Below are 25,801 nucleotides of genomic sequence, written 5' to 3'. Positions count from 1 at the left end.
AGGGAAGGACCAGGGGGAGGAGGGTGGCCTGGCCCTGTTGCATGGGGTCAAGCGCCCTGTATATTTCCTTTAGGCACCCTCCATCAAGTGTCATTTTTGTTTGTTTGTTTTTTTTGTGAGGAAGATCAGCCCTGAGCTAACATCCATGCTAATCCTCCTCTTTTTGCTGAGGAAGACCGGCTCTGAGCTAACATCTATTGCCAATCCTCCTCCTTTTTTCCCCCCAAAGCCCCAGTAGCTAGTGGTATGTCATAGCTGCACATCCTTCGAGTTGCTGTATGTGGGACGCGGCCTCAGTATGGCCAGAGAAGCAGTGCGTCAGTGCGCGCCCAGGGTCCAAACTCGGGCCGCCAGTAGCAGAGCGGGCGCGCTTAACCACTAAGCCACAGGGTCAGCCCATCATCAAGTGTCATTTATATCCATTTGTATATTTGTCTAGTGTCTGTATCCTACACCAAAATTTCAAATCCATGAAAATGGAGGCCGCAACTGTCTTGTTTTCCACCATCACCCCAGTTCCAAGTACAGCAAGGGCACAAAATAGCTCCTCAGAAATGTTTGCTGAGTAAATACTTGAATAATCAATCGCTCTTTGATTTGGGTTAATGGTGCTTTCCTCCAAGCCCCCACTCAGACTCTTCCAACGACATCGCTGAGGCACAGACTGTCACAGCCCCAAGTGTCCCATCTCAGACTCTAAGGGGGCAGCACCCTTGTTTCTGACTCCTGACTTGTCATGAGCTGAGCAGCTGACACTGGCCTCTGCCACCCTCCCTGCACGCCTGGTCCATTCATGTACTGCTATGTAACACACTATCCCACAAGTTAGTGGCACCAAACATGTTATTTACTCATGGCTGTTTGGCTCAGGAGTTGGGGCAGAGCTCAGCTGGGCTGTGCTTCTGCTCTGGGTGGTTGTCTGGGATATTCACTCAACCACATTCAGCTGGTGGCTGGGATGGACGGTCCAAGAAAGGGCTTTCTACCCTGCCGGGTACCGTGGTCCTCCTCCATGTATCCTTCACATATCTCTCTCCAAGTGGCTAGCTGGGACTGCCACAGGGCATGGTGGTCTCAGGGTAGTTGGATTTCTTACCTGGTGGCTGGCTTCCAAGAGGGAGCCTTCAGAGAGGGGCATATGTGGAAGCTGCGATCTTTCAGGCCTGACCTTGGAAGTTATAGTGTCACTTCTGCCACATTGTACTGGACCAAGTCAATTACAGGACCATTCAGATTCAAGGGAAGGGGAAATACAGCCCATCTCTCTATCAAATGAGTAGCAAAGAATTTGTGGCCATCTTTAACCCCCAAGATGCCTAACTTGGCACTGGTTAGCCAGAGGTGAGGGTCTCAGGCCGCATTTGGAAGAGCTCTCCTATAGGAACGTGCCCAGGACTTGTCCATAATTGCTCATTTTAGGGCTAGAAATTCTAACTTGAGAGCAGGGCTCATGATGGACACATTCCTGGGCAAAGCAATGGCTATATCTCCTTCATCATCATCTTCATCTCATACATCCTCTCACCTTTCAAACTGGTGTCAGTGTGGAGAGTGAAGAGTTTGAGGCATCAGCAAATATCAGCATGGGAGCTTGGATCAGGCAGGTCACGAAGACCTTGAACCCCTGCTAAGGGCTTCCACCCACCAATATCGCTTCCACTCACAGTCCATGGGCCAGAACTAGTTACATAGCCTCAACCTAATGGCAAGGAAGGCTGGGAAATGTAGAGAGCACATGGGATAATTGCTGTGCACTATGACCTCTGTCACACCTTCTTTTCCTGCCTGCCTTTGAATGTCGTCACTTGGAGTGATGGCAGCCATTTTGTGACCAGGAGAAGAAGGTCAAGAGAATCACAGAAAAACTGACCTAAAGCCCTAGTGTTGTTAAGCTGATGAACTACCCTGGTACCACCTATTCTTGGATCGCTTGATATGTAAGATGCTTTTACTTGGGAGTTCCACTACCGTTTTTTGAGCCAAACGAAACTCAACAGATACAGTGGTTAGTGCTATGAAAAAAATAAAGAACAGTGAAGCATAACGTGGCAATAAGGGAGTGGCAACAAGCTGTTGCGTGCATCAGTAGTTTATTCCTTTTTATCGCTGGGCAGTATTCTATTGTATAATATAAAGTAGTTTGTTTAAACATTGGCCTCTTGAGGGACTTTGAGGTTGTTGCTAGTTTCCGGCTATTACAAATAGACTGCTATGAACATCTGTGGACAAGTCTTGTATAGATATGTGCTTTCATTCCTCTTGGGTAAATACCCAGAAGTGGGATGGGAGATGTACGTTTAACTTTAAAAGAAAGTGACAAACTGTTTCACACAGCGATTGTACTATTTTATGGTCCCACGAGCAGCGTTTGAAAGTTCCAGTTCCTCTACATCCTTGCTAACACTTGGTACAGCCAGGCTTTTTAATTTTAGCCATTCTAACTAGTGTGTAATAATATCTCCTTGCGGTTTTAATTTGCATTTCCCTAATGGTTAACAACGTCGAGCATCTTTTTATATAATTATTTGTCATTTGTATATCTTCTTTGGTGAAGCGTCTGTTCAGATCTTTTGCCCATTTTTTCATTGGGTTGTTTATTTTCTTGTTATTGAGTTTTGAGAGTTCCTTATATATTCTGGGTACAAGTCCTTTATCAGATACATGTTTTGCAAATATCTTCTCCCTGTCTGTGGCTTTTCTTTTCCTTTTCTTAACAGTGTCCTTTGCAGGGCAGAAGTAACATCAATTTTTTCTTTCATGGATCGTGTGTTGGGTGTTGTACCTAAAAACTCATTGCCAAACTCAAGGTCACCTAGATTTTCTCCTGTGTTATCTTCCAGAAGTTTTATAGTTTTGCATTTTACATTTAGCTCTTTGATCCATTTTGAGTTAATTTTTGTGAAAGCTATAAGGTCTATGTTTAGATTTTTTTTTAAAAATATGTTTTGCATGTGGATGTCCAATTGGCTCAGCACCATCTGTTGAAAAGACTATCCTTTCTGCATTGAATTGCCTTTGCTCCTTTGTCAAAGATCATTTGACTATATTAGTGTGAATCTATTTCTGGGCTCTGTATTCGGTTTTGTTGATCTGTGTATCCATTCTTTCACCAAAACCATGTTGTCTGGATCACTGTAGCTTTACAGCAAACCTTGAAGTTGGGTAATGCCAGTCTTCCGACTTTGTTCTTCTTCAGTATTGCGTTAGCTACTCTGTTGTTTTTGCCTTTCCATATAAACTTTAGAATCTTATTTTATTTTAATTTTTATTTATTTATTTTTTCCCCAAAGCCCCAGTAGATAGTTGTATGTCATAGCTACACATCCTTCTAGTTGCTGTATGTGGGACAAGGCCTCAGCATGGCCAGAGAAGCGGTGCATCGGTGCGCGCCCGGGATCCAAACTCCGGGCCGCCAGCAGCGGAGCACGCGCACTTAACCGCTAAGCCACGGGGGCCGGCCCCTAGAATCATTTTAATCAGTATCTACAAAATAGTTTGCTGAGATTTTGATTGGGATTGTGTTGAATCCATAGATCAAGTTTGGAGGAGTTGACATCTTAACAATATTGAGTCATCTAATCTATGAACGTAGAACATCTCTGCATATATTTAGATTTTCTTTGATTTCTTTCATCAGAGTTTTGTAGTTCTCTGCATATAGATCCCGTACATAGTTTATTAGATTTATACAAAGTATTTTGTTTTTTGATGTTAATGTGAATGGTTTTGTCTGTTTAATTTCAAATTCCAATAGTTCATTGATGGGATAAAGGAAAGCAATTGACTTTAGTATATTAACCTTGTATCCTGCAGCCTTGGGCCTTCTGATGGAGACAACAGAAGTCCCTGAACCCCTGGCCTTTGTTTGTTCCCAACCTTCCCAAACGGATCTTCAACTTTTGGAATATTAAAGAGTGCATCACATGTGGAAAGGGTAACTATTATTTTGTAAAACTTTTGTTTCAGTTATGCATATGAATATGTACTGAATCACAATGACAAATGTATTTCTTACTACGTTTTCCAGTCAAAACACTTGAAAGCCCTGCTGTAGAGGAGTTTTCTTCCCCTTGGATCACAGGTTAAAGTGGGCTAGGTTCAGCTCAGCACCTCCTTCAGCACCTGCCTCCTAAAAACTTGTCTGATGCCACCAGCCCTCCTGCCCTATGGGGTAGGGGTAGATCAAGGCTTCCAGCTGTTGGGTTCAGTTCTCAGCTGCTCTGGCCACCCAAGCCCTGCTGCATGCCTTTACTCTGAGACCATTTTGACCATCGGTTTCTGTTAAAGAGTAAAAACAACAAAGAGAACACACTCCAGGGAAGCAATTAACTGCGTGGTTTCAGAGGAACTAGAAGGGGCAGGTCATGGTGGTTGTGCTAATTAAGCATTGACCTCTGGCCTTCTGGATTAGGTAGAATGAGTCCACAGGCTTGTACAGAGTTGACAAGTTCCATTGTTCACGGGGCAGGAAAGTCCTCAGTGGGGTCTGGCAGGGGTCTGGCATCTGAGTCACTCAAAACCCGTGGTCCTTTATCAGCCTCAGCTGATTGGAGGATGTTGTGAGTGGTCAGTTTTGATTCTCCCAGGCAAGTGCTGCCCTCCATGGGAAATTCCTCCTTTTCACTCTCTGGGGAAGCCACCTATTCCTTCTGTCCTCTTCCTTTCTCCTTCCTCCCCTTCCCATATAACATCCCGCCCCCGCCCCCTTCCCTCCCCTTCCCATATAACTTCCATTAACCAAGAGAAAGCAGAGGGCGGTCTCTAGCCTGTCAGTCAAAGCTTCCACAGAGCCATTGCTCTGCCAGCCCGTCACTTCCAGGAAGCAGGCACGGTCTACGGTGCTCAGGTCTCCACTACCCTGTCGGGCCTCAGCCCTGGAGCAGAGGGCCGCCTCACTCTCTCACGTGGGATAGCTACCCCGGGGCCTACCTGAGAGTGCTCCACTCCAGGGCACAGCCGCCTCAATAGGGCTTCCCGCCCTCCTACCCCTCGCCTCTTTCCCATATCTGCTACATGCCCCCTTCTGGAGCCTCAGTGGCGTCTGGCCCCTGCCTCCCTTGGCAGCCTCGGGCACAGCTGCTTCTCTCTCTTTCGGGGCTCCAGCCACTCTGGCCTTGCCATTGACCTGGTTGAGACCCTCCTTGCCTCCGTTGGACCGTTTCCTCTGCTTGATCGCCTCTCCCCTCCTTGTATGCCCCCTGGCCTCCTGGGCCTCCTCCCAGCACATGTCACTTGTAGCTGGATTCTCGAGTATATGATTAGCTGCTCCACAGTTCTCTCCACCTAGACTGTACGCCTGCCCATGGCAAGGACTCGAGCTAGTTAGTATCCCAGTGCCTCGTACAATGCCTGGCAGGTGTGAAAGCAGTTTTGACTGACTGAATGATTATTGAAGGACAGCTCCCCTTCCCTGGGGCTAACCCAGCCCCGCTAAAGTCATCTCACTGTTTGGTATGTTGTGAATTGTACGACTCACCTTCTCACCTAAGCCGCCTTCCCACCACTCGCCTCAGCATCTGGGCCTCAGTCTTGATGCAGACTTGGAGCTGTGGACTTGAACCCATCCCCAAAGCCCTGTCCTCCCCTCTTTCCTTAGGGCAGAGTTTAGTTTGCGAGATGTTCACTGTCCAGGTAGGCAAGTTAAAAGTCATTTCCCAGGTCAGTCCTTTGCCCAGCTTCTCATGGGGATTGCAGCCATCAGCAAGCACTGCTTAGTGAACCTGAGCACATCCTCTGTTGTTCAGAGCATCCTACCAACTTCTTCCAGGGGCTTGTGGGGCTGGCTCAGCCCAGGTTCCTTGGAGCTCCCTGGTGTCCTACAGAACCACAGGGATCTCTGAGAACCCTCATCCATCTGTACCTAACATGGCATCAATTGACTGTAATTCTAGAAGCCAAAACTAGATCAGGGGCAGACAAGCTCAGGGTCCACAAAAAACCACACCCCTGCCACACACCCAGCCAGCGGATCCTAGGAAAGGTCGCTGTGGCAGATGCTGTGGATTGCCCACCAAAAAGCCACTCACAAGTCTTTTCTCCCTCTCTGCAAAGCTAGAACCCTCACCTTTCCAGAATCCCTTGCAGCCAGAGTCATGTGACCCAGTCCTGGCCAATGGACTGTGGCAGGGAAGCCCTGGGGAGGTCTTCCCTCCCTGAATAAACAGATCCGGTCCAGGGGCTTTGGCCCTTCCCTCTAATCGGGTCTGTTGTGAGGAAGTATCTAGGGGAGCAGCCATCATCGGGTATTAAGGACAAAAGCCACATGCTGAGGGTGGCAGAAGAGAAAAGATGGGAGCCAGGGCCCGAGGAATCACCCAAGCTGCCTCTGACTTCTTGTTCCACGAGAAAAGTCAAGTCCTAAGTATTTAAGCCACAGCTGCTCAAGGTTTCTGTTATGCACTGCCAAACACACTCCTAACTGATCCTTATTTCAACTGTGTATCTAACCCTCAGGGTCATTGGACCACTCCCGCCAAAGTGCCTGTGCCCGTGTCTCCCCTTCTCCAGCAGCCATGGCAGTGAGTGACTCCATATCTGTGGTTACACCCTCTGGACCATCGTCTCAGTTCACCTTCACCAATGCCGACTGCGATGGTTCCCATGGGACTAGAGCCACACTCCCCTGCCAACCCAACTGGGCCTCTGTCAGTCTTCACTGCCGCTGACACCTGAGGCTCGGTCGCCAGCTGACTCTGGGTCCCCAGCAAGAGATGTCCTGTCTTCGTGGCTCATTGTGTGGTCTGAGCTCGGGCTTCCCGAGGTGTAGATGGCCCGCCCCCCAGCCTCTGGACTGCCCGGCTGGCACTTTTTCTGGCCTTGTCCTGCAGTAGAGTTTCTTGGACATTTTGGGCAGAGAGAATGGCCTCAACAAGGGTACAGAGGGTGACAACTGCTCTAGTTTGCCCAGGACTAAGGCGTCTCTGGGATGTGGGAGTTTCAGTGCTAAAACCAGGCCAGTCCCAGGCAAGCCAGGAGGGCTGGTCACCCTGGTGGTAGGTCTGGAGAACGTAATCCTCTACAGCGGGAGTAGGCAGCGTGAGCAATGGGCCTGGAGAGGTGGCAGGGGCATTTGATCCTGACCAGGAAGGGTCTTAGGCAGGTGTATAGGTTTCCTAGGGCTGCCCTAATTATGACAAACTTGGTTGCTTAAAACAACAGAAATCAGGAGCTGGCCTGGTGGTATAGTGGTTAAGTTCACACGCTCCACTTTAGCAGCCCGGGTTTCGTGGGTTTAGATCCCAGTGGCGGACCTACACACCGCTCATCAAGCCATGATGTGGTGGCATCCCACATACAAAGTAGAGGAAGATGGGCATGGATGTTAGCCTAGGGCCAATCTTCCTCAAACAAAAAGAGGAAGATTGGCAATAGATGTTAGCTCAGGGCCAATCTTCCTCATCAACCAAACAAACAAAAAACCAGAAATTTATTCTCTCACAGTTCTTGAGCCCAGAAGTCTGAAATCAAGGTGTTGGTAGGGCTGCGTCCCCTCCAAAGGCTCTAGGGGAGAATCCTTTTCCTGCCTCTTCCAGCTTCTGGTGGCTCAGGCATTCCTGGGCTCTGGCTGCGTCACTCCAGTCTCTGCTTCTGTCGTCACGTGGCCTTCCTCTGTTCTGTTTTGAAAATCTCCCTCTGCTTTTCTCTTATCAGGACACCTGTCATTGGATTTAGGGTCCTCTTGGATAATCCAAGATGATCTCATTTCAAGATCCTTGACTTAATTCCATCTGCCAAGACCTTTTTTCCAAATAATTTCACATTCACAGGTCCCAGGGGTTAGCACATGGACATATCTTTTGGGGGACCAACATTCAATCACAACCAGGGAAGTGAAAGATTCAAGTTTGGAATTTGGAAAGATCACTCTTGAAGCGGAGAAGAGGAGACCTTCAGCTATTAAATACGATGTCATAGAGGACGTCCTGGGGAGAAGCCAAGGGATGCATACATGAAGAGCAGCATGTTGGGCATGGTGGATGCCACTGGGGGCACCTTCCTTCCACCTCCAAGGCTGTCCACATGACACCCAAACCTTCTCCAACCACCACAGTCCGGGCCTGCCCCTTGCAGACTACAGATTCCTTCTCGCCCAGAGTGGCCGACGGGCCCAGGAATGGATGTACCCTCCCTCGCCTGCCTAAAACTGGTCTTCAGAGTTCTGATTTCCCGTCCTAGGACTAACAGGTCTCTCTCAGGCATGACTGACACCAGGAATATTCACCCCTGCCCTGCAGGAGCACGGTCTGCTTGACAGGATCATCCTTTCATTCCTTCAGCATACCTCGTTTGAGTGCATGCTCTCCACTGGAACCGTGGACCATTCACAGCCCCTCCGCCAGGAGTTCATAGGCCAGTCCAGGCAATAGATGAGGAATAAGTAACTTCAACATCACATAAACTATGCTGGGGTGTATCACAGGCAGGCCCAGGAGGGTCATCAGGCCAGGCCATACTCCCAAAGGGCCTTAAATGTGGATTTTTGACATTATCCCCAAACCAGTCTACATTCACAGACACAGGGCTATGTCCTGACAGTGTCAAATGTTTAAACCCTGCTACGTGTTTTGTAACCCAGTTTTGGCCTTTTGTTATGCTTTTCACTTTAAAAACTGTATCAGGAACCCCCAAAATGGGAAGTGGCTTGGGCCTTCCTCAGCCTCAGAAGTCAGGAAGGCCTCCTGAAAGACGCAGCTCCGAAGATGGGTTGGGAAGCCACTGGCCAGGAGAAGATGGACTGACCAGGGGACAGGGAGTGTCCCTGGCAGAGGACGACGTCTGTGAGGGGCCGAGAGGGAAAGACTGTGGAGCTTTGCAAGGTCTGAAAGAGCAGCTTCCAGGGTTTGAGTGAGAGAGGAGCAAATGACAAGACTGGAGAAGTAAACTGAGGCAGAAGTTCACATTGTCCAGGTGAAATGCTTTGGCCTCCCTCTTGAAGGTGTGGGGAAGCCATCTTTAAGCCAGAAAACTTGAAATAACGGTCAGTCAGGAAAAGGCCTGTTTCTCTCCCCCCACCCCCAGTCATTGTACATTTTGTATGTTGAAATAGGTATCAGGACGCATCTGGTTTTAGAGAACGTGCGTCCTTTCTCAGCAGCACGCAGGAAAGCAGGGGCACCCAGGAGTCAGAGGCCTTCTCATTTCTCTCCATCTGAAGGAAGAAAAGACTGAGGCAGAGAGGGCAGGAGTCCGAGAGCATGAGGAGTTGAGTAGCCAGGAGAAGCTTCTAGGATGGCGGAGGCTTGAGCGGGAGGGAGGCCCTGTCGTAGCCTTTGTACTGACCCTCCAGGCTGGGAAAACTGGAAACGGGGGCCCTTTCTCTCCCCCAGCAGAGTGGAGGGGTGGAACCGACACCAGCCCCGCCGTCCCCCGGCCTTCTGACTTCTTCACTCCCTGTTTGTCTTGGCTGAGAGCTGCTCGGGGCTTTTTGAAGCTGACTCTATCAAGGCAAAGCTGGAGGAATCAGGACACTGGATCAGAGAGGAGGGAGCTGAAAGGGACCTCAGCAGAGGTGGCTGCACAATGAGTTGATGGTGGACCAGAACCCAGGGCTCCTGACTCCTTGCACGGTGCTCAACCCAAGCACCACGGAGCTTCCCAAGTGGGTGAGGGTCTGACATGGGGCTGAAATCCCCTGAGCTCCTGCTGCCCACCTTCTCTAGGAAGGCATTTGAGGGTTCACAGGTGCCCGGAATTGTGCTGTACCTCAAGTTGTGTCTCCTGTTCTTGCTTCATGAGATACAGACCTGCTCAGACACTAGCACTTCAGCTTTCAGGGACTTGGCCCCACGAGCAGGCCCCCCTGGCCGGGGCAGCAGTCTGAAGGAGGCCCGGCTGGCCCAGGGCACTGGGCCGTGCCCCGCCATGGCCAAGCCCGTAATAGTCAGGTGTGGATTCAGCGCTGCCTCCCACAAGGCCCAGCGTGGACCCTCCCGTGTTCCGCTCTGCACAGATGCCGACCGGTCACGTGTGCCACAGCTGAAGGCCTCCCCCAGCCACCTCCACCATCTGCCAAGGCTCCATAATTATTCCAAGGCCCGGTGCAGTCTCCCTCCGAGGGGAGAGTTCACACAGCTCTGTAATGTAACCCAGGCCCACGGCCGCTCGGCAGGGGGTCCCCAGCTGGGTAATGAGCTGCCAGCTTATTGAATTCCCTGGCTTGGGTCTGACTGGTCGCTGCCTTTAGCCAGGCAGCCCGGGCCTTCTGAGTACCCTCACTGAGGACTCCTTCTCCCCAGCACCCCAAATCCTGCCTCTCAAATCCTTCGTCCTCCCCAAATGTGTTTAAACGACAAAGATCAGAGCAAGGAGGCTCCCAGGCGGTTGGCCTCCCTCATCCGTTCGGGAGAAAGTGTGGCTGCCTCGGGTCTGGGGGCCCACGCAGGGTGGATCAGATGGGCTGTTGGTTGGACTTTGCTGGGGCCGCCCCATGCGGAAGCAAGACCTGCAGCTCCCGCCCCTGCCTGGTCTCCTAAACTTGCTGACTTTCCTCTCCCCTCCCCTTTCTGGAGGCCTGGGCCCCTGGAGGGAGGGCCTTGGCTGAGGATGCTGTGCTGTGGGCCAGGCCTTCCAAGGAGACGTGTAGGAAACCGCCTTCTCTGCTCCATCTTGCAGACTCCTGCTCAGGCTTCAAGACCCGCCCCATGTCACGTTTGTCTGCGTACCAGCAAACCCAGGCCTCTCTCCCTCCTCCCCAGCTCCTGTAAGACCCCCAAGACAGAGTTTACTAGTCTTATCACGCTTCTGCATGCTTGTCTGCTGGCCGACACTGTGCCCTCTCTGTGGGCAAGGACTGCGTTAGAGCTCTCTGTACCCAGAACTCAGCACATAGTAGATGCTCTAAAAACCATCCAGTAGGGAAAGAGGGAGGAGATGCTGCGAGAGGTAAGAGGTTTGGTCTGTGCGTGAGTGACATGGCATCCGAGATGTTGGCGTGGTATCTCCGTGGGTCTGCGTGTGTCCCCACCACGTGTACAGCTGAAGTATCTAGAGAGGCCTGACCGATTTGGGAAATGCTGTCAGCTGTGTTGTCCTCTCAAGGCCCTAGTGGCTCAGGAATTGTTATGCTAAGAGTGAACCTGAGGTCAAGGGTCACCCAGAGTTCATTGTCCTGGGAGACTTCCTGCTGGCTGCACCTAGAGTAGGCTTTGAACCTACCCTGAGGGTGTGACAGATCTGTGGTCCCTCTGCCCTCCAAAAGTGGTGAGGGCCGGAGAGGCTCTTCTGAGATGAAGTCAGAGCCCAGCTTACTTTCTGACGGAGCTGTGCCTGATGTCCTCTAGGAGGGCAAAAGGCAGGGGACACCTCCGAGGTCAGGCCTCTGCTCGATCAACCCAGCCCAGGCTCCACTTCCCAGAGACCCTTGTTGGGGGAGGGACGGCCTGGTGGACAGCAGGAGTGGGGGGCTGAGCCCTCATTTGGTACCCTGGGGGTTGGTGAGGGTGGGGTCCACACCACCCTCTAGAAGAGTGGAGGGAGACAGAGTCAGATGGAGCTAGATCGAGGGACTGTGAGAGGGAGGGGCCCAGGAGGATGAGACTTCAAAGCACTCCCAGAACAGCTTACAAGCAAGCTGGGTTGGCGGGGGGGCCGGCCACAGGGGCCTTTCTGGAGGGGCTTGAAGCTTGCACAGCGTTGTGAAAAGAGCACAGAACTGGGGTCCAGGAAGGGAGGGTGTGGGCCACGGGACCCCGGGCAGGCCCCCGGCCTAACCTCTCTGGGACTCGGTTTCCTCTCCGGGACCACGGAGCTCCCTCCTGGGGGAGGGCGTGAGGGTCAGCGGTGATGCTATAGGTGAAATGCTGTGTGGGTTCCAAGCCCTGATCAGATGTTATTTATTATTCTGAGCTGTGTTTTGGTGGGAGACTTGGAAAAGCTGAGAGGGAGAGCTGGAGTGTTCTAGGACCCTTCTCCCCCGATGCTGTTTTGAGAGTTCTCAGAGCAGAATGGCCAGGCGTGGGGCCCTGGATGGGAGAGGCCCGTGGCTCTTGACAGGACTGAACCGGGAGGCAGGCTTTCTCCACCAACTCCGAGGAGCGGGTGAGAATGGACAAGCTTCCTGCTTTTCTGACTAGCCTTCAACCGCCCCCACTCCCTCTAATGGTCTCAGAGACTCCCCAGAAACCCTCTTCCTGGATACTTGTCCTCACATACTTGTCCCCTGGCTGTGACAATTTTTCTAAGTCCTGCTTAGAAATGTGTCACTGTCCATTTCCCTTTGTAATATCGAAGGAGGCTGCACACACTGCGTTTGTCAAGCGCTGTGCTGAGGCCCCACTCCGAGCAGCTGGAACATGGGTTTATGAAATTACAGGATTCAAAGCAGCCGGCGTCGCCCGCTGTCTGGCTTCATTACTGGGACCGGCCTCGGAGGGAAGTTTATTCCAGTAATTTAGGGGATTAGGATCTGACACCCTTCATTAGCTCTTTGACATAAGCAGAAAAGACAGATCCCGCAGAATGACCCACACGATGGGAAGGAATTGGCTCAGGAGGGAAAAGGCAGCACACCACCCCTCCAGGAAGAGGAAAAGTCTGCAGGGTGGAAAGAAGGCTTGTGCTGCCTTTTCACAGTCAAATTAGATGGTGAACTCTAACCCTGAAGGGGAGAGTGGACCTGGGACAGGAGGGGCCTGGGCTCAGGACTCAGCTACCCCATCTGTAAATGAGAGCACTGCTGGGAACCTTTCAGATCCCTTCCGGCTCTGACGTGCGCTAGGCCCACTGCGTCTACTCTCCCTGGGCACAGCAGCTCGGTTACTGTCCCCCAGATCCTTTGTCAAATGGTCTTGAAAAGGCACCTCTCTCTTCTGGAGATCTGTCTCCCCACCTTGCACGCCCTGGGGATCTAGTGAACAACTCAAAAGATCTCAGCCTGCTTACTTTTTGGTGGCATTTTAGATATGAGCTGTTTGCTGCCAAACAGGAGAGAACTTGCCCCCACCCTCTGGCAGCTTCTGGCTCTTTTCCTGGCCCCATCCCCAAACACAGCCCCTGAGGTTTCACAAACTTCTTATCCAGCCTGTAAAAACCAGAGTTGGAGCGATACCTGGACAGCAGTTCTGGCAGCTGGGGGCAGGGGGTGGTTCCCAAAGGCCCCTGCCCACACCCACAAGCTCATGTCCCTGCTTTCTGTAGTAATGGTGGGCCACCTAGCTGTGCGACATGGGGTGAGCTTCCCAGCCTCTCTGTGCGTCCTTTCCTCAAATCTAGAGTGAAGGTCCAGTTTGTTGTGAGGATTAAATGAGATGATGCATACAGAGAGCCCGGCACATAGTAAGAGCCTAGTAAATATCAGCAGTGAGTGTTACTGGCGCTGCTTACTGTGTGTGACCTTGGACAAGTGGCTCGCCCTCTCCCACCGTGAACCTTCTCCTTGCTAAAGTGGGGGGAAATGAGACAAGGCCTGCAGAGTCGTGGTGCTCGGACAGAGCTTGCTGATCACAGCCATCACGGTTGTCAGCGAGGGCAGCCCGGTGGCCCAGCGCCCTCCTGAGACACTGTTACCACGTAGGTTTTCTTGGAGCCGACAGTGTGTCAATCGAGGAGCAAGGAATGTGATCCGTCCCGGGAGCTGGGGGAGCCGGAGCATATCTGGTATGTGTCTCTGGAATGATTTGGGGAAAATTCACCGAAGTTGGAACTTGAGCCACAAACCGCCCGGGACAGAGAGATAGGGAGCTGTCCGAGCGCACACCCCCCACGGAGGCACCCGGTGCTGGGCTGGGAGTCGGCTTACACGGCACAGCGCTGCTCCGGCCAGCCCTGGAATGGCCGTGAACTTGTTGTTTTTCCACGTCATTTGCTCTCAAATGTACTATCGGGCCTGGCGATGCTAACCCTGCGGCTGCAGGTCCCTCCTTGTAACAAGCGATTGTGTGTTCTTCAGAGGTGGCCAAGGGAAGGAGGGGGCCCGGCCGAGGAGGTGGGGGAAAGGGAAACAAACCGCCCCTTTACAGCAAGCTTGCGTGTCCTGGAGCCAGCTCCCCCAAAGCACATGCCATTTCTGGCCCTAGAAGGGGTTAAAGGCCTCCTAGAGTCAAAAACAAGCAGGTGTCCCACCGTGCCAGATACGCCGCCTAAACTGCTTCCAGCTTTTTTTTTCCCCTTCTGCAACAAGTCTGTGATCAGCCACGGGACAGAGGAGCCAGCAGCCTGCCTGTGACAGGCATCAGGTTAGCTCGCTCCCACTCGGGTGGCGCGCCCAGGATATAAATCCGGCCTCGGGCCCCTGCTGCGGCTCCTCTCTCTGCACACTCAGGAGAGAGAGTTTCCTTGCAAAGACCTTTCCTTTATCTGAGGCCGCACAGCCCAGCGGGCCCCGCTGACTTGGTGGAGGCAGCCGCGGCAGCCGCAGCCTTAGCAGCAGCGAGGAAGTCTGCGGGGTGGGGAGGGCAGGTGTCTGCAGCCCTGAGAAGGAGCAGGCCCTGGTGGGCCCCAGCCCCCGGCGTTGTCCCAGGGGAGGTCTCTGGCCGACGCAGACCGCACCATGTGGGCCCTGGGGTGCCGCCGGTTCTGGTCCCACTGGGGGCAGGTGGCAGCGCTGCTGCTGCTGCTCGGGATGCCCCCACGAGGCCTGGCCCTGCCGCCCATCCGCTATTCCCATGCTGGCATCTGCCCCAACGACATGAACCCCAACCTCTGGGTGGATGCTCAGAGCACCTGCAAGCAGGAGTGTGAGACGGACCAGGTGAGTCGGAATCCGGAAGGCGGAGATGGGCCACGTGAGTGTGTGGGGGAGACTGGGAGCCGTGGGGTGGGGACGGCTTGGGAGTGCCCTGCAGGGCCCAGGAAGGTGAAGGAGCTCGGGCCCCAGGCCACATGGAGGTGTGCAGGGCATGATGACTGTCTAACTCCGAGGCCTGAAGGAAGAGGCGGGTGTGATGTCCAAGTTCATCAGCGACTGGGAATCCTCAGATTCCCGGTCTCGTGCTTGCCGAGGGCTGCCCTGAGCCAGCACTATGCCAGGCACAGCGTGTGGACTGGCACAACCCGTCAGCAGCCTGTTGACAGGTGAGAGGGGACACTCCAGACAGTGCAGTGAGCAGCACCAGGCCCCACCACCAGGGGTGGGAGGGTGGGCCCACCTACAACAAAGCCGAGGCTTCACCCAGCCTCCAGGCCCCCTCCCCAGGGGTTTGGTCCCTGACCCTGAGATCAGAGCAGGCTGACCAGGAGGGTGGGCAGGAACAGCTCTGAATAGACTCTCTGGGTGTCCCTGGGAGGGAAATGGACTGTTTCAACCTCTCAGATTCCTCTGTGCTTCCATCTGCTCTCACCAGAGCACCCTGCAGCAAGCAGGACCGGCCCGGTTCTAGGGTAATTCTTTCCCAGCTTCCGAGTCCAAGGGCCATTCCTGCCACTCCCCCCAGAGGTAAAGAGCCTCCTCATACCTGCCACCTGCCTGGGCAGAGGCCCTTCCTGCCGGCCTGGCCAGCTCCTGGGGCTCGGGGCTGGACTGAGCATCACCAGGGAACATGAGAGACCCTGATGTTCCCTCTACCAAACACATGTCACCTATAGGAGAGCACAGGATCACCCTGGAGAGAGTGCCCTTTGCCTTACAGTGCCCAGGGGACAATTCTCAGGCCTCTCAGGCCAGACGCTGCCAGTGAACAATGGTAGTGCCGAGGGAAAGGAAGATAAAGAGTGGGGAGGGGTGGCAGAGCGTTCCCATCTGGCTGAGGTCATGCCATCAGTCGACTACATTTGCAGGGGATCCTGTTTTGCTGGCACAGGCTGTCCTGATAAATCAGGTGGGCTTGGGGACAGCAAGGCACTGGCAGGTTTTGTGTGTCCTAAGGAGAAGGCACCTGTGTGGGGCTGGGGATTCAGACAGCCTATGGGCACATTCTGGGCCGTTAAGCAAAAACTGTTCTAAGGATTCATTCTAGGTTTCCTGTGCCCAGAAATACTTTGTCCCTGGTCCCCAAGGACCCGGCCTTTCATGGACCTCCGAGTCCTGAAGGAGCTTCCTGGCCCAGAGTCTCTTAAGGAATTGACTGACCCTCAGGCCCAGGAGCTGATTCTCCTGCCTGCTCCCAGCAACCCTCCTTCCTCAATCCCCACCCCGGGTCTCTCTCCCTCAGACCCCAGCTCTAAGCTCTGCCCACCTCTGTCCCAAAGCCTCCCCTGGCATGGCCTAGAAGCCTGTCCAAACAAGGGCTGCCACACAAAGTCCCCTTCTGAGCGGAGAGGGGAGAACAGTAGAGGAGTCAAGCGGGCAGGCTCCACGCAGCCCGGCGGGGGTGTTTCCCCCTCTTAGCTGATGTGGAATGTCAAAGAAGCTGAAATAAAAGTCAGAACCACAAGAGGCCGGCCCTAGTGGGGAGTAATTCACAAAGCTACTACCAGGACGGAGGATTAGGCAGGCCAGCCCGCCCAGCGGGTATTGTGGGTTATTGTCGAAAACACCACGTGAAATCCTTGTTTGTGTCGGCCCCAGACCATGTTGCTAATTTCAAGGAATTAAACTAATGCCCTACGTGGCTCCACGGAGAATCAGAGGGAATTACAGCCTGGTAAGTCCTCGCTGACGGCCTTGCTGACCTCTGCCACCCAAGAGGGCTCTTTGCCTTGTTGATTTCCCCATGAAATGTTCCACCTGTTGGAGCCGAGCACCAGGTCTGGCACAGCCCGGGGTGGTGAGACCTGGCGTCTAGGGCGGGTCCCGCCTGCCAGGCCTCTGGGCTCTGACGCATGTGGGCCCTCAGCAGAGCTACTGCTCCCCACGTGTATGTGGACAGCCTCGGACGTCAGTCCCAGCAGGGTCTGACTTTTCCTTCTTAGTGTTTAGTGTGACCTCTTCAATTCGGCCAGGGCATCCTTGTCCCAATGGAAAAAGGACAAAAAGGCAGGCTCATTTGTTCCAACCTAGACCTCATTTGTGGAAACTATATGATATAGAAGAGAAACTCTCATTTCACAATCCCACCCAGCTGGAGCTTGAAGCCTTTTCTACCACTTCCCAGCTCCGTGGACTCGGGCCTCACCTCTGAGTCTCTGCACGCTCATCTGTAAAATGGTAGCAAGAAGACCCCCCTCTCAGAGGTTTATGCCTGCCTCTTCCCACACTACTAGCTGTGTGACCTTGGGCAAGTCACCTGATCTCTCTGTGCCTCAGTTATCCTCACTGGTGAAGGGAGGATAATGGTTGTACCCATCTCACAGGCTTGGGATGAGCATCGAATAAGTTGACAATGTAAAGTTTCTTAGAAGAGGGCCTGGCGAATAGTAGGCACCGTGTATAAGTTGGCTATTATTCTCAAAACGGTAGGTGAGCACATGTTAGTTCCCTTCTGCAGAGACCAGGCGGTAGGGTGGGGGAAGCCTGTCCTCCCTTCCTTCTCCTCCCTGCTCAGGCCTCTCGGTTTGGCTCTCTCCAGGAGTGTGAGACATATGAGAAGTGCTGCCCCAACGTGTGTGGGACCAAGAGCTGTGTGGCTGCCCGTTACATGGACGTGAAAGGGAAGAAGGGCCCGGTGGGCATGCCCAAGGAGGCCACGTGTGACCACTTCATGTGTCTGCAGCAGGGCTCTGAGTGTGACATTTGGGATGGCCAGCCGGTGTGTAAGTGCAAAGATCGCTGTGAGAAGGAGCCCAGTTTTACCTGTGCCTCGGATGGCCTCACCTACTATAACCGCTGCTACATGGACGCTGAGGCCTGCTCCAAGGGCATCACACTGGCCGTGGTCACCTGCCGCTATCACTTCACCTGGCCCAACACCAGCCCCCCGCCGCCTGAGACCACCGTGCGCCCCACCACGGCCTCCCCGGAGACCCCTGGGCTGGACATGGTGTCCCCGGCTCTGCTCAACCACCCTGTGCACCAGTCGGTTAGCATGGGCGAGACGGTGAGCTTCCTCTGCGATGTGGTGGGCCGGCCCCGGCCCGAGATCACCTGGGAGAAACAGCTGGAGGATCGAGAGAACGTGGTCATGCGGCCCAACCATGTGCGCGGCAACGTGGTGGTCACCAACATTGCCCAGCTGGTCATCTATAACGCCCAGCCCCAGGACGCTGGCATCTACACCTGCACAGCCCGGAACGCCGCCGGGGTCCTGCGTGCTGACTTCCCGCTGTCTGTGGTCAGGGGGGGCCCGGCCGCCGCGGAGAACAGCCCCAACGCCACGTCCTTCCCCACGGCCGAGTGCCTGCAGCCCCCTGACAGCGAGGACTGCGGTGAGGAGCAGACCCGCTGGCACTTCGATGCCCAGGCCAACAACTGCCTCACCTTCACCTTTGGCCACTGCCACCGCAACCGCAACCACTTTGAGACCTACGAGGCCTGCATGCTGGCCTGCATGAGCGGGCCCCTGGCCGTGTGCAGCCTGCCCGCCCTGCAGGGGCCCTGCAAGGCCTACGCGCCCCGGTGGGCCTACAACAGCCAGACAGGCCAGTGCCAGTCCTTCGTCTACGGCGGCTGCGAGGGCAACGGCAACAACTTCGAGAGCCGCGAGGCCTGCGAGGAGTCCTGCCCCTTCCCTCGCGGCGACCAGCGCTGCCGGGCCTGCAAGCCGAGGCAGAAGCTTGTGACCAGCTTCTGTCGGAGCGACTTTGTCATCTTGGGCCGAGTCTCCGAGGTGACCGAGGAGCCCGACTCGGGTCGCGCCCTGGTGACCGTGGACGAGGTTCTAAAGGATGAGAAGATGGGCCTCAAGTTCCTGGGCCGGGAGCCGCTGGAGGTCACTCTGCTGCATGTGGACTGGACCTGCCCCTGCCCCAATGTGACGGTGGGCGAGACCCCGCTGATCATCATGGGTGAGGTGGACGGCGGCATGGCCATGCTGCGGCCCGAAAGCTTCGTGGGGGCATCGAGCACCCGGCGGGTTAGGAAGCTGCGTGAGGTCATGCACAAGAAGACCTGTGACGTCCTCAAGGAGTTCCCGGGCTTGCAGTGAAGCCCCCCACCCCTCCCTGACCCCTCCCTGACCCTCTTCCACCTCCCCACCCCTGACACCCCTCAGTCAGCAAACTGGGCAAGGTCAGATTAGACAGTCTTAGGCCAGCAGGGAAATATCACTCAATGCACCAGAAAAAAGCCACCAGAGGGTCTTAGACCAACTTTGATTCTTTGGGTTCAATAAGGGGTCCATATCTTTTTTAGCTGAGGGGGACAAAAGGAGAAGTCAGTAGACACCTGCAAGTTATTCGTGATGACCAGTCTGCTCAGGCATTACTATCCTCTCTTTGCTGGCCACCCTCCTCCTCTGGCTCTCCCAGCCAGGGCTCTAGAGCTGACGGCTGCGTGGTGGTCACAGGAATAGCTGAGTGAGTTGGTTTGCAAAAGGAATAGGTGGAGAGAGAAAGGAGGGCCGGGGACTCATCGGATAAATTCCCCACAGCCCCCTAGAGATCGCTTCATGTTAGGGGTCCTGGGAAGCGGGAAGCAGGAGGCATGGGCAGACCCAGCGCACGACTTGCCCTGAGTGGAGGCCGCCGGGCAGGTGCCTGTGGGTGGCGGTCAGCCTACACTTTGGTCCAGTTGGCCCGACAGTCTCTGAGGCCATCATGGCACCAGCAAAAACACGTTTCTCATGTTTCTTCTCCTTGGCTTTATTGATTGTTTTATTGATTGTTGATTTATTGATTCATTTCTGCATAGTCCAACTCAATGGACATCTTCTGAACACTTACTTGGTGCCAGGTGCTAGGACCACAGAGAGATGCTAGTCACTGCCCAGCTCATAGTGACTGAACACAAATTTCCAGATCCTGGGCTTCTCCCAGAAGCAGACCCGCCGCTGACCCTCCCAATTGTCAAATGGTCCCATTTGATGGACAGTGTGCTTTCATCTGCTGAGGGCTTCCTTGGACATAAAGCAGATAGAAGCCCCAGGATCTGTTTTGGTAGGAAGAGAAATAAAGGGAGAGAAAAGGCAGGCATGGAAGGCGGGTGGTGAAGGAATAAGGAGGGAGGGAGAGGGGAGGCAGGCTTGGGAAGGAAAGGAATGTTGCTCGATGCTCCCCTCTGGTGGTGGCCTTGGGAGCCGCAGGGACTGGGAAGGAGGCTCTAGGTGAGGCCTGGGAGGGCAGGTGTGGGGATGTGGCAGCTTGTTGGTGATTTTTGTTTCTGGACTTCCAGTGCAGGTCCAGCCACCCCACCACTAGGTAAAGGATTCTGGAAACCTACTGTCAGCTCTGCCGCTGCCCCCTGTTCCCTCCTCAGTCCTTCATTCTGTCCATGACCCTCCAAAGCAGAAGAAGGTCATTGTGGGGCATCGTCATTTCTTCCTCAAATGTAGGGAGGGAGATACAAATTAAAAGCTCATAGTATTTCAACAGGCCTTCTTGTGTGATGTGTTTGGGCTAATGTGTGTGTGGGAGAGGGGAGGGGGTGTGGATGGTGTCATTTCTTTGGTGACCTTGCAGGAGGGAAGTCTGGCCAACAGGACCACATTTGGGTGATGGAGGGACACTGCTGATATTCAGCCCACTTTGCAGTTCTGGGGCCCCTTAGCTGTGGTGCTCACCGCAGCTCTGTGCATTAGGCACGGGAAAGGCCAGAGAGACCAGGTGGCTTACCAAGAACACAGGGACAGGAAGGTGTGGGGCTTTAGGTCCAGATGTTCTGACTTGTATCTCAGTCTCCAACCCCATCAAGACTGCGTGGAAGGCCCGGGACAGACTCCAGACCCCGCCACTCATGGTGTCGAGTTTAGAGGCATGGGGGTGGAAGAGACGGGAGCGGGGCAGGGAAGGGCATGCTGCCCAGCTGTGACTCCCCAGGGAGCCTCTGGGCGAGGCCTGGTCCCAAAGCCCTAGGTGTGCTCAGAGCATGTGGCTCAGTTCCCCTGGGGACAGCAGCACCTCTGGTCTCAGGTGCTCATGGCGGCTCCCCTCCCCTGGACATGTGTTCAGGAACCTGCAGCAGTAGCGTGGCCCATAGCTCCTCTGTCTCCCAGGCTGGGAGCCAGCTAAGCACAAGAGTCACCTGTCCCCTGTCCACTTCCTTGGCTCTTCCTGGGCCACAGCCCTGAGGAGGAATCCAGGCCCAGCCCGGTCAATCCCTCCTTAGAGATAATTCCCTGCAGTAAGAATGGGGCCAGGATTGGGAAGACAAGCTGCTCCCTGAGAGAGAAGAGAGGCCGGAGGAGATCAGGGAACCAGGGAGGTGAGGACTCGGCTCTTCACCCACCCTCAGAGGCTTGGGGACATTCTGTTGCACCTACTTCTAGGCCAAGGTGCCCCAATAAATAGCACATTACCTTAGAGCCTGAGGGGCAAGTGTCCATGTACCAGCACCTGTCCCCTCCCCTCTTCCCCCTACTTGCACAGATATGGGGCCTGAGCCCTGTGGCTACCTGGTGGAGGTGTGAGGTTCAGGGGAGTCCCATCCCAGGGCTCCCTCTCACCAGCTCACTGCCCACCCACAGCCCCAGACCTGGGGTCCCTGTCACACTCCAGCCCCAGCCTGTAGAGTCAGGCTCACCTAGGTCTGAATCTGGGCTCGGCTGCTTACCCGTGGTCTCTCTGAGCCTCAGTTTCCTCATCTGTAAAAGAGAGGGTAACAAGAGCACTTCCTGGAGACTTCGACCCTACTGCCCTGTCAACCTGAAGCCTGGGAAGCGGAGCCTGGCCCAGATGGCTGCCCCTGGACCCTCCTTGGCCCCAGCAGCTCCCTGGCCCCCAGGACCTAAAGCCCTCCCTTTGTCCTGCCGGGCCTTGGGTTTCACAGGGTCAGTGACCACACAGCTTCAAATATTTTATTCTGTTGCTCACAGCGTACATCCAAACTGATCACCCCACATAGGCTGATTTGGGGTTCAGAAAATACAAGCACTTAGGGAATGGGTGATTTAGAATCTATTATAACTTTGGGCCGACTACATGGCATTTATTTTTCTGTCCTTGAAACCAAGCCTGAGTCTCGGATCTCTGTTCCAGGCCTTCACAACAACCGACGTCCAGCAGGTGCTCAGGAACAGGGGAACTGAATTCCCAGGGCCGGGTTGTTGTCAGGTATCCTGGGGAGACAGCTCACCAGTCTGGGAGCTTTGGCCCCAGCCTGGGTCCCAGGACACGGGGGGATCAAGGCCTCCTTCAGGTCCAAGGCCAGATTCACATGCTCTCCTCTCTGCACTGGACACTCCCTCTTGCCCTACTTGTATCTGCTGGCTCCCCCTCCCCATTCTCCTCCCCCTCCAGTCCATCTCTCTGTTTGCCTCTTCAGAGGCCTGGTCTGGCGCCGGCTGTCTCTGGACCAGCCCCGAGGGCTCTGGGGCAGGACAGCTTGGCTTTTTCCACCCTCTGCCTCCCCCAGCACCTCCAGCCTCCTAGGACACTCTGCTCCATTGTCTGGCCAGCTGCTCCATAGTCTGATGTCACCCCCTGGACAGTGGGGCCAGAAAGCAGGCACCAGGGGCAGAACCTGACAAGGGAAGGGGGAGAAAAAACACACAGCCACAGGGCTATTTCCTTAGGCTGGGGAGAACGCCTGTGTCCAACAGTTCAACATCACACTGAGCGGGCCCACCGTGTGACAGGCGCTCACCATCGTATCTGGTCGTCTCCATCACAACTGCCTGAGACAGAGGCTATTTTGTAGGTGGGAAAACTGAAGCTAGAGGGGATAAGAAACTCGCCCAAGACCACCCAGCTGCTAAGGGGCAGAGCCAAGATGTGAACCTAGGCAGCCTGACTTCAGAGCTCTTCATGCTCATGTCATGCTAGGTCTCCCAGTGTGTCACACACGCACACACACACACGCTCTGGGCTGGGCAGTGTGGAATCCCATCAGGACCCCAAAAAATATCTCAAGAGCCCGCCTCCCATCAGCCACACACACACCCCCCCCCCAGGGCTGTCTTTCAACCTCGCCACGTGACGTGGTATTTCTATCACACCCATAAGCAGTCATGGCCTAGATTCCTGAGTGAGACATCAGCCTTATGCCTACTTGTCCTTCAGGACTCAGCTCCTCGGGGAAGCCTCCGCTGTCCCCAGGCTGCGTAAGCGCTCTTCGCATGTCTCTGTCTTCCTCCATGCCTGCACTGGTCTCAGGTCAGAATCATGGCTGGGGGCCACAGGAGGCCTGTGGCCCAGCTCACAGAGCACATGAGGGATTCGCTGGATGAACAAAGGGTACTGGGACGAGGGGCTGCTGTGCACTGGACAACCGCGAGGCTGTGGAGAGGCTTCTCTGGGGTCTTCCCTCCTTTCTCCCAGCTCCACTTCCTGATACTGTCTCCTCCTCCTCCTCCTCCTCCTCCTCCTCCTCCCACCTCCCAAGGAGTCTGAAGTCTCCCTCCTGCTCTGGGAATGTGTGATTAATATAGGCAGGATGGGTGGCAGGGTTCCTGGGTCCTATTCTTGGCTGTGACCTCATTCTGGAATGTGCCCTGAGGTCAAGTGACACTCCTCTCTCAGGCTGTGTCAGGAGGAAGGAAGAATCACCCTCCAGCTGGCATTCTCCTGAGGGAGAGGGTAGGGCAGGCAGGTGGGCAAGCCCACCACCCTCTCCTTCCCACCTCTGTGGCTCCTGAGCCCCTCAGCACATCTATTTCAGGGTCAGGTTGGGGTCTCTGTGTCCACATCCCAAATTACCCCAGGAGGGGGACCTCTGGCATCCAGGTCTCCAGCAACACCCTGGCCACCCTGAACCCCATTCAGATGAGGAGGAAACAGGACTCAGCTCCAACACTTCCTAGACTGGACCCTCCCGGAGGTGGGGCCTCTTCCCAGTACGTCTGTCGGGGTGAGACGGGTGCTTGGGTGTTTTCTGCCCTTTTCAAGTCTTGAGGACACTGTGAGAGACCTGACAGGATGATGTACCATCCTGATTGTTTTCTGTCTTGGTGTGACAGACGCATCCAATTCATCAGAGGATGGCAAATGTTTTGTCTCCTTTCTGTGTGGGCAGCCAGGAAGCAGAGAGGGGGCCTGGTGTGTTGGCAGGGACCCTCAGCAGGAGAGAATCATGGTGCCGGAAGAGAAGGAATGGACACCTGAGTGCTAACAACTCTTATCAAGCACTTTACATAAGTTGTCCAATTTAATCCTCACAACCCTCTCTAAGCCAGATAGTTTACTATTTCACCTTTTGACAAATCCCACCCTGGGCTGCACTGTTTAGGAGGGCAAAGACAATCTGTGCTGTGTTCACCTCTGTACTCAGCACCAGACCCCACCATAGAGTGTGTTTAATAAACATTTGTGGAATGAATGAATGAATGAATGAATGAAGCAAGCCCTGTAGACCTTACAGAAGAAGAGACGCCCTCATAGGTATTATTTTCTCTACTTTACAGATGCTGAATCTGAGACTCTGAATGTTTAAAGGAAACTTACCCAAGGTCATAGGGCTAATAAATGGAAGGGCCAAGATTCAAACCCAGGTCAATCTGACGTTAGAGCCTACATTCTTTCCAGGGCGACATATATATTTTAACCATTGCAGCTAAAGGCCGAGGACCCCAAATGGCAGTTCTCCTCCTGAACATCTATAACTGCCACTTCTAACTGGTCCCTGACGTTCGGGAGTACCAAGGCTTTACAGAAAGTTTATAAAGCTGCACTCTCCAATACAGTTTATATTGAATTCATGTAAATGAATTCATATGAAATAAAATTTTAAAATTCAGTTCCTCAGTCCCACTAGCTACACTTCAAGTGCCCTATTTCATGTGGTTCATGGCTACCATATAATAGAACAACACAGGCATAGAATATTTCCATTACCACAGAGAATTCGATTGGACAGCCCTGTTAGAAAGGATTTTCTCTGGCAGAGGGCTTGTGTAGGGGCTGGGATCCATCTGTAGGGGCCCAACCCCAAGCTCCTGCCCTGCCGAGGACTCCGGAGATGCCCACTTTTTTAGGCAGATGCTGGTTTTGCTCTCATCGATCCTATTGCCACAAGGGCTCTTGGAATTACCCCATTGTCTCTGGACTCTAACCTCAGCCTCAACATCCCTTCATCTTTTCCCCCAGAAGACTTACAGGCCTTCATGCAAATAAAGTTCTTGATAGCCTTCCTCAATATCCCAGCCTTCCTAAAGAGGTATGCAAATTAGTACACATACACCCAGCCCCAACTGTCATGGCTCAGGGGAAGATGGGTTTACCAAACTTTCAGCTGAGTATGATGGAGAGGGGCTGATGACAGGAAGGAAACAGTAGGAGCTAGAGGCTAAGTCCTCTCATGGCACAGCACAGAGCCCACGACAGCTGCCGTAGTGTTCCTCGCAGGAATCACAGTCTACCAGTGGGCCAGTCACTCAACAGCTCTTCAGACACGCTTCTGCTGCAGCTGCCATCTTGTTTCTTGCATGGAAGTGCTGACTAAAGGTCTAAGAATTACTTGAAATGGCCATTGCTGCTATAATTGAATTGCATAAGCCTTTAAAAAGAGGCACTAAATATTTTAGGCTGTAGGGTCCCCAAATCTCCTTGGTACCCAGGGTAGGTAGCAGCAAGGAAAGGTTAGAGCCATGGAAGAGCATGGGCTCTTGAGTCAGACTGCCTGGGCTCAAATACTGGCTATGTGACTTCGGGTAAGTTAACCTCTCTGTGCCTCAGTATCTTCATCTGTAAAATGGAATAATAATAGTACTCATAGTGCCTCTCCAGAAGTAGTTGGTCCTGGGCCTGTTTGTTCCAGTTGGTTGGGGATAATTGCTGTTGCATGTTACTGCCTATGGCTGGAACAAGAACCAGGAGACAAGAACAGGCCTCTCTCTCCAAAGCTGCCCTTGGACAGCAAAATGAGAACAGACGCAATCTCCTTTGCTGACAAAGGAAGAGTCCAGGATGAGGGTAGCTGGAGAGGAGAGGAGAGAGAGGGAGAGAGAAAGAGAGAGAGACA

General features: G+C 53.8%; 1 protein-coding gene and 1 pseudogene across 1 annotated transcript; one reads left to right on the top strand and one right to left on the bottom strand.

The window, feature by feature from the left end:
* Window positions 1–12,229: 12,229 nt before the first annotated feature.
* On the bottom strand, window positions 12,230–14,168 carry LOC147914991 (uncharacterized; annotated as a pseudogene).
* WFIKKN2 (WAP, follistatin/kazal, immunoglobulin, kunitz and netrin domain containing 2) lies at window positions 13,237–20,277 on the top strand. Its single transcript, XM_004434722.3, has 2 exons — window positions 13,237–14,686; window positions 17,382–20,277. The coding sequence occupies exons 1-2, from the start codon at window positions 14,486–14,488 to the stop codon at window positions 18,894–18,896; spliced, it is 1,716 nt and encodes a 571-aa protein (XP_004434779.1). The 5' UTR covers window positions 13,237–14,485; the 3' UTR covers window positions 18,897–20,277.
* The last annotated feature ends 5,524 nt before the right edge of the window (window positions 20,278–25,801 follow it).

This window comes from Ceratotherium simum, chromosome 16, assembly GCF_057802395.1.
Source record: "Ceratotherium simum simum isolate JZ-2026a chromosome 16, ASM5780239v1, whole genome shotgun sequence".
In the NCBI taxonomy this organism is placed as follows: Eukaryota; Metazoa; Chordata; class Mammalia; order Perissodactyla; family Rhinocerotidae; genus Ceratotherium; species Ceratotherium simum.
This window is presented reverse-complemented; position numbering and strand designations above follow the sequence as displayed.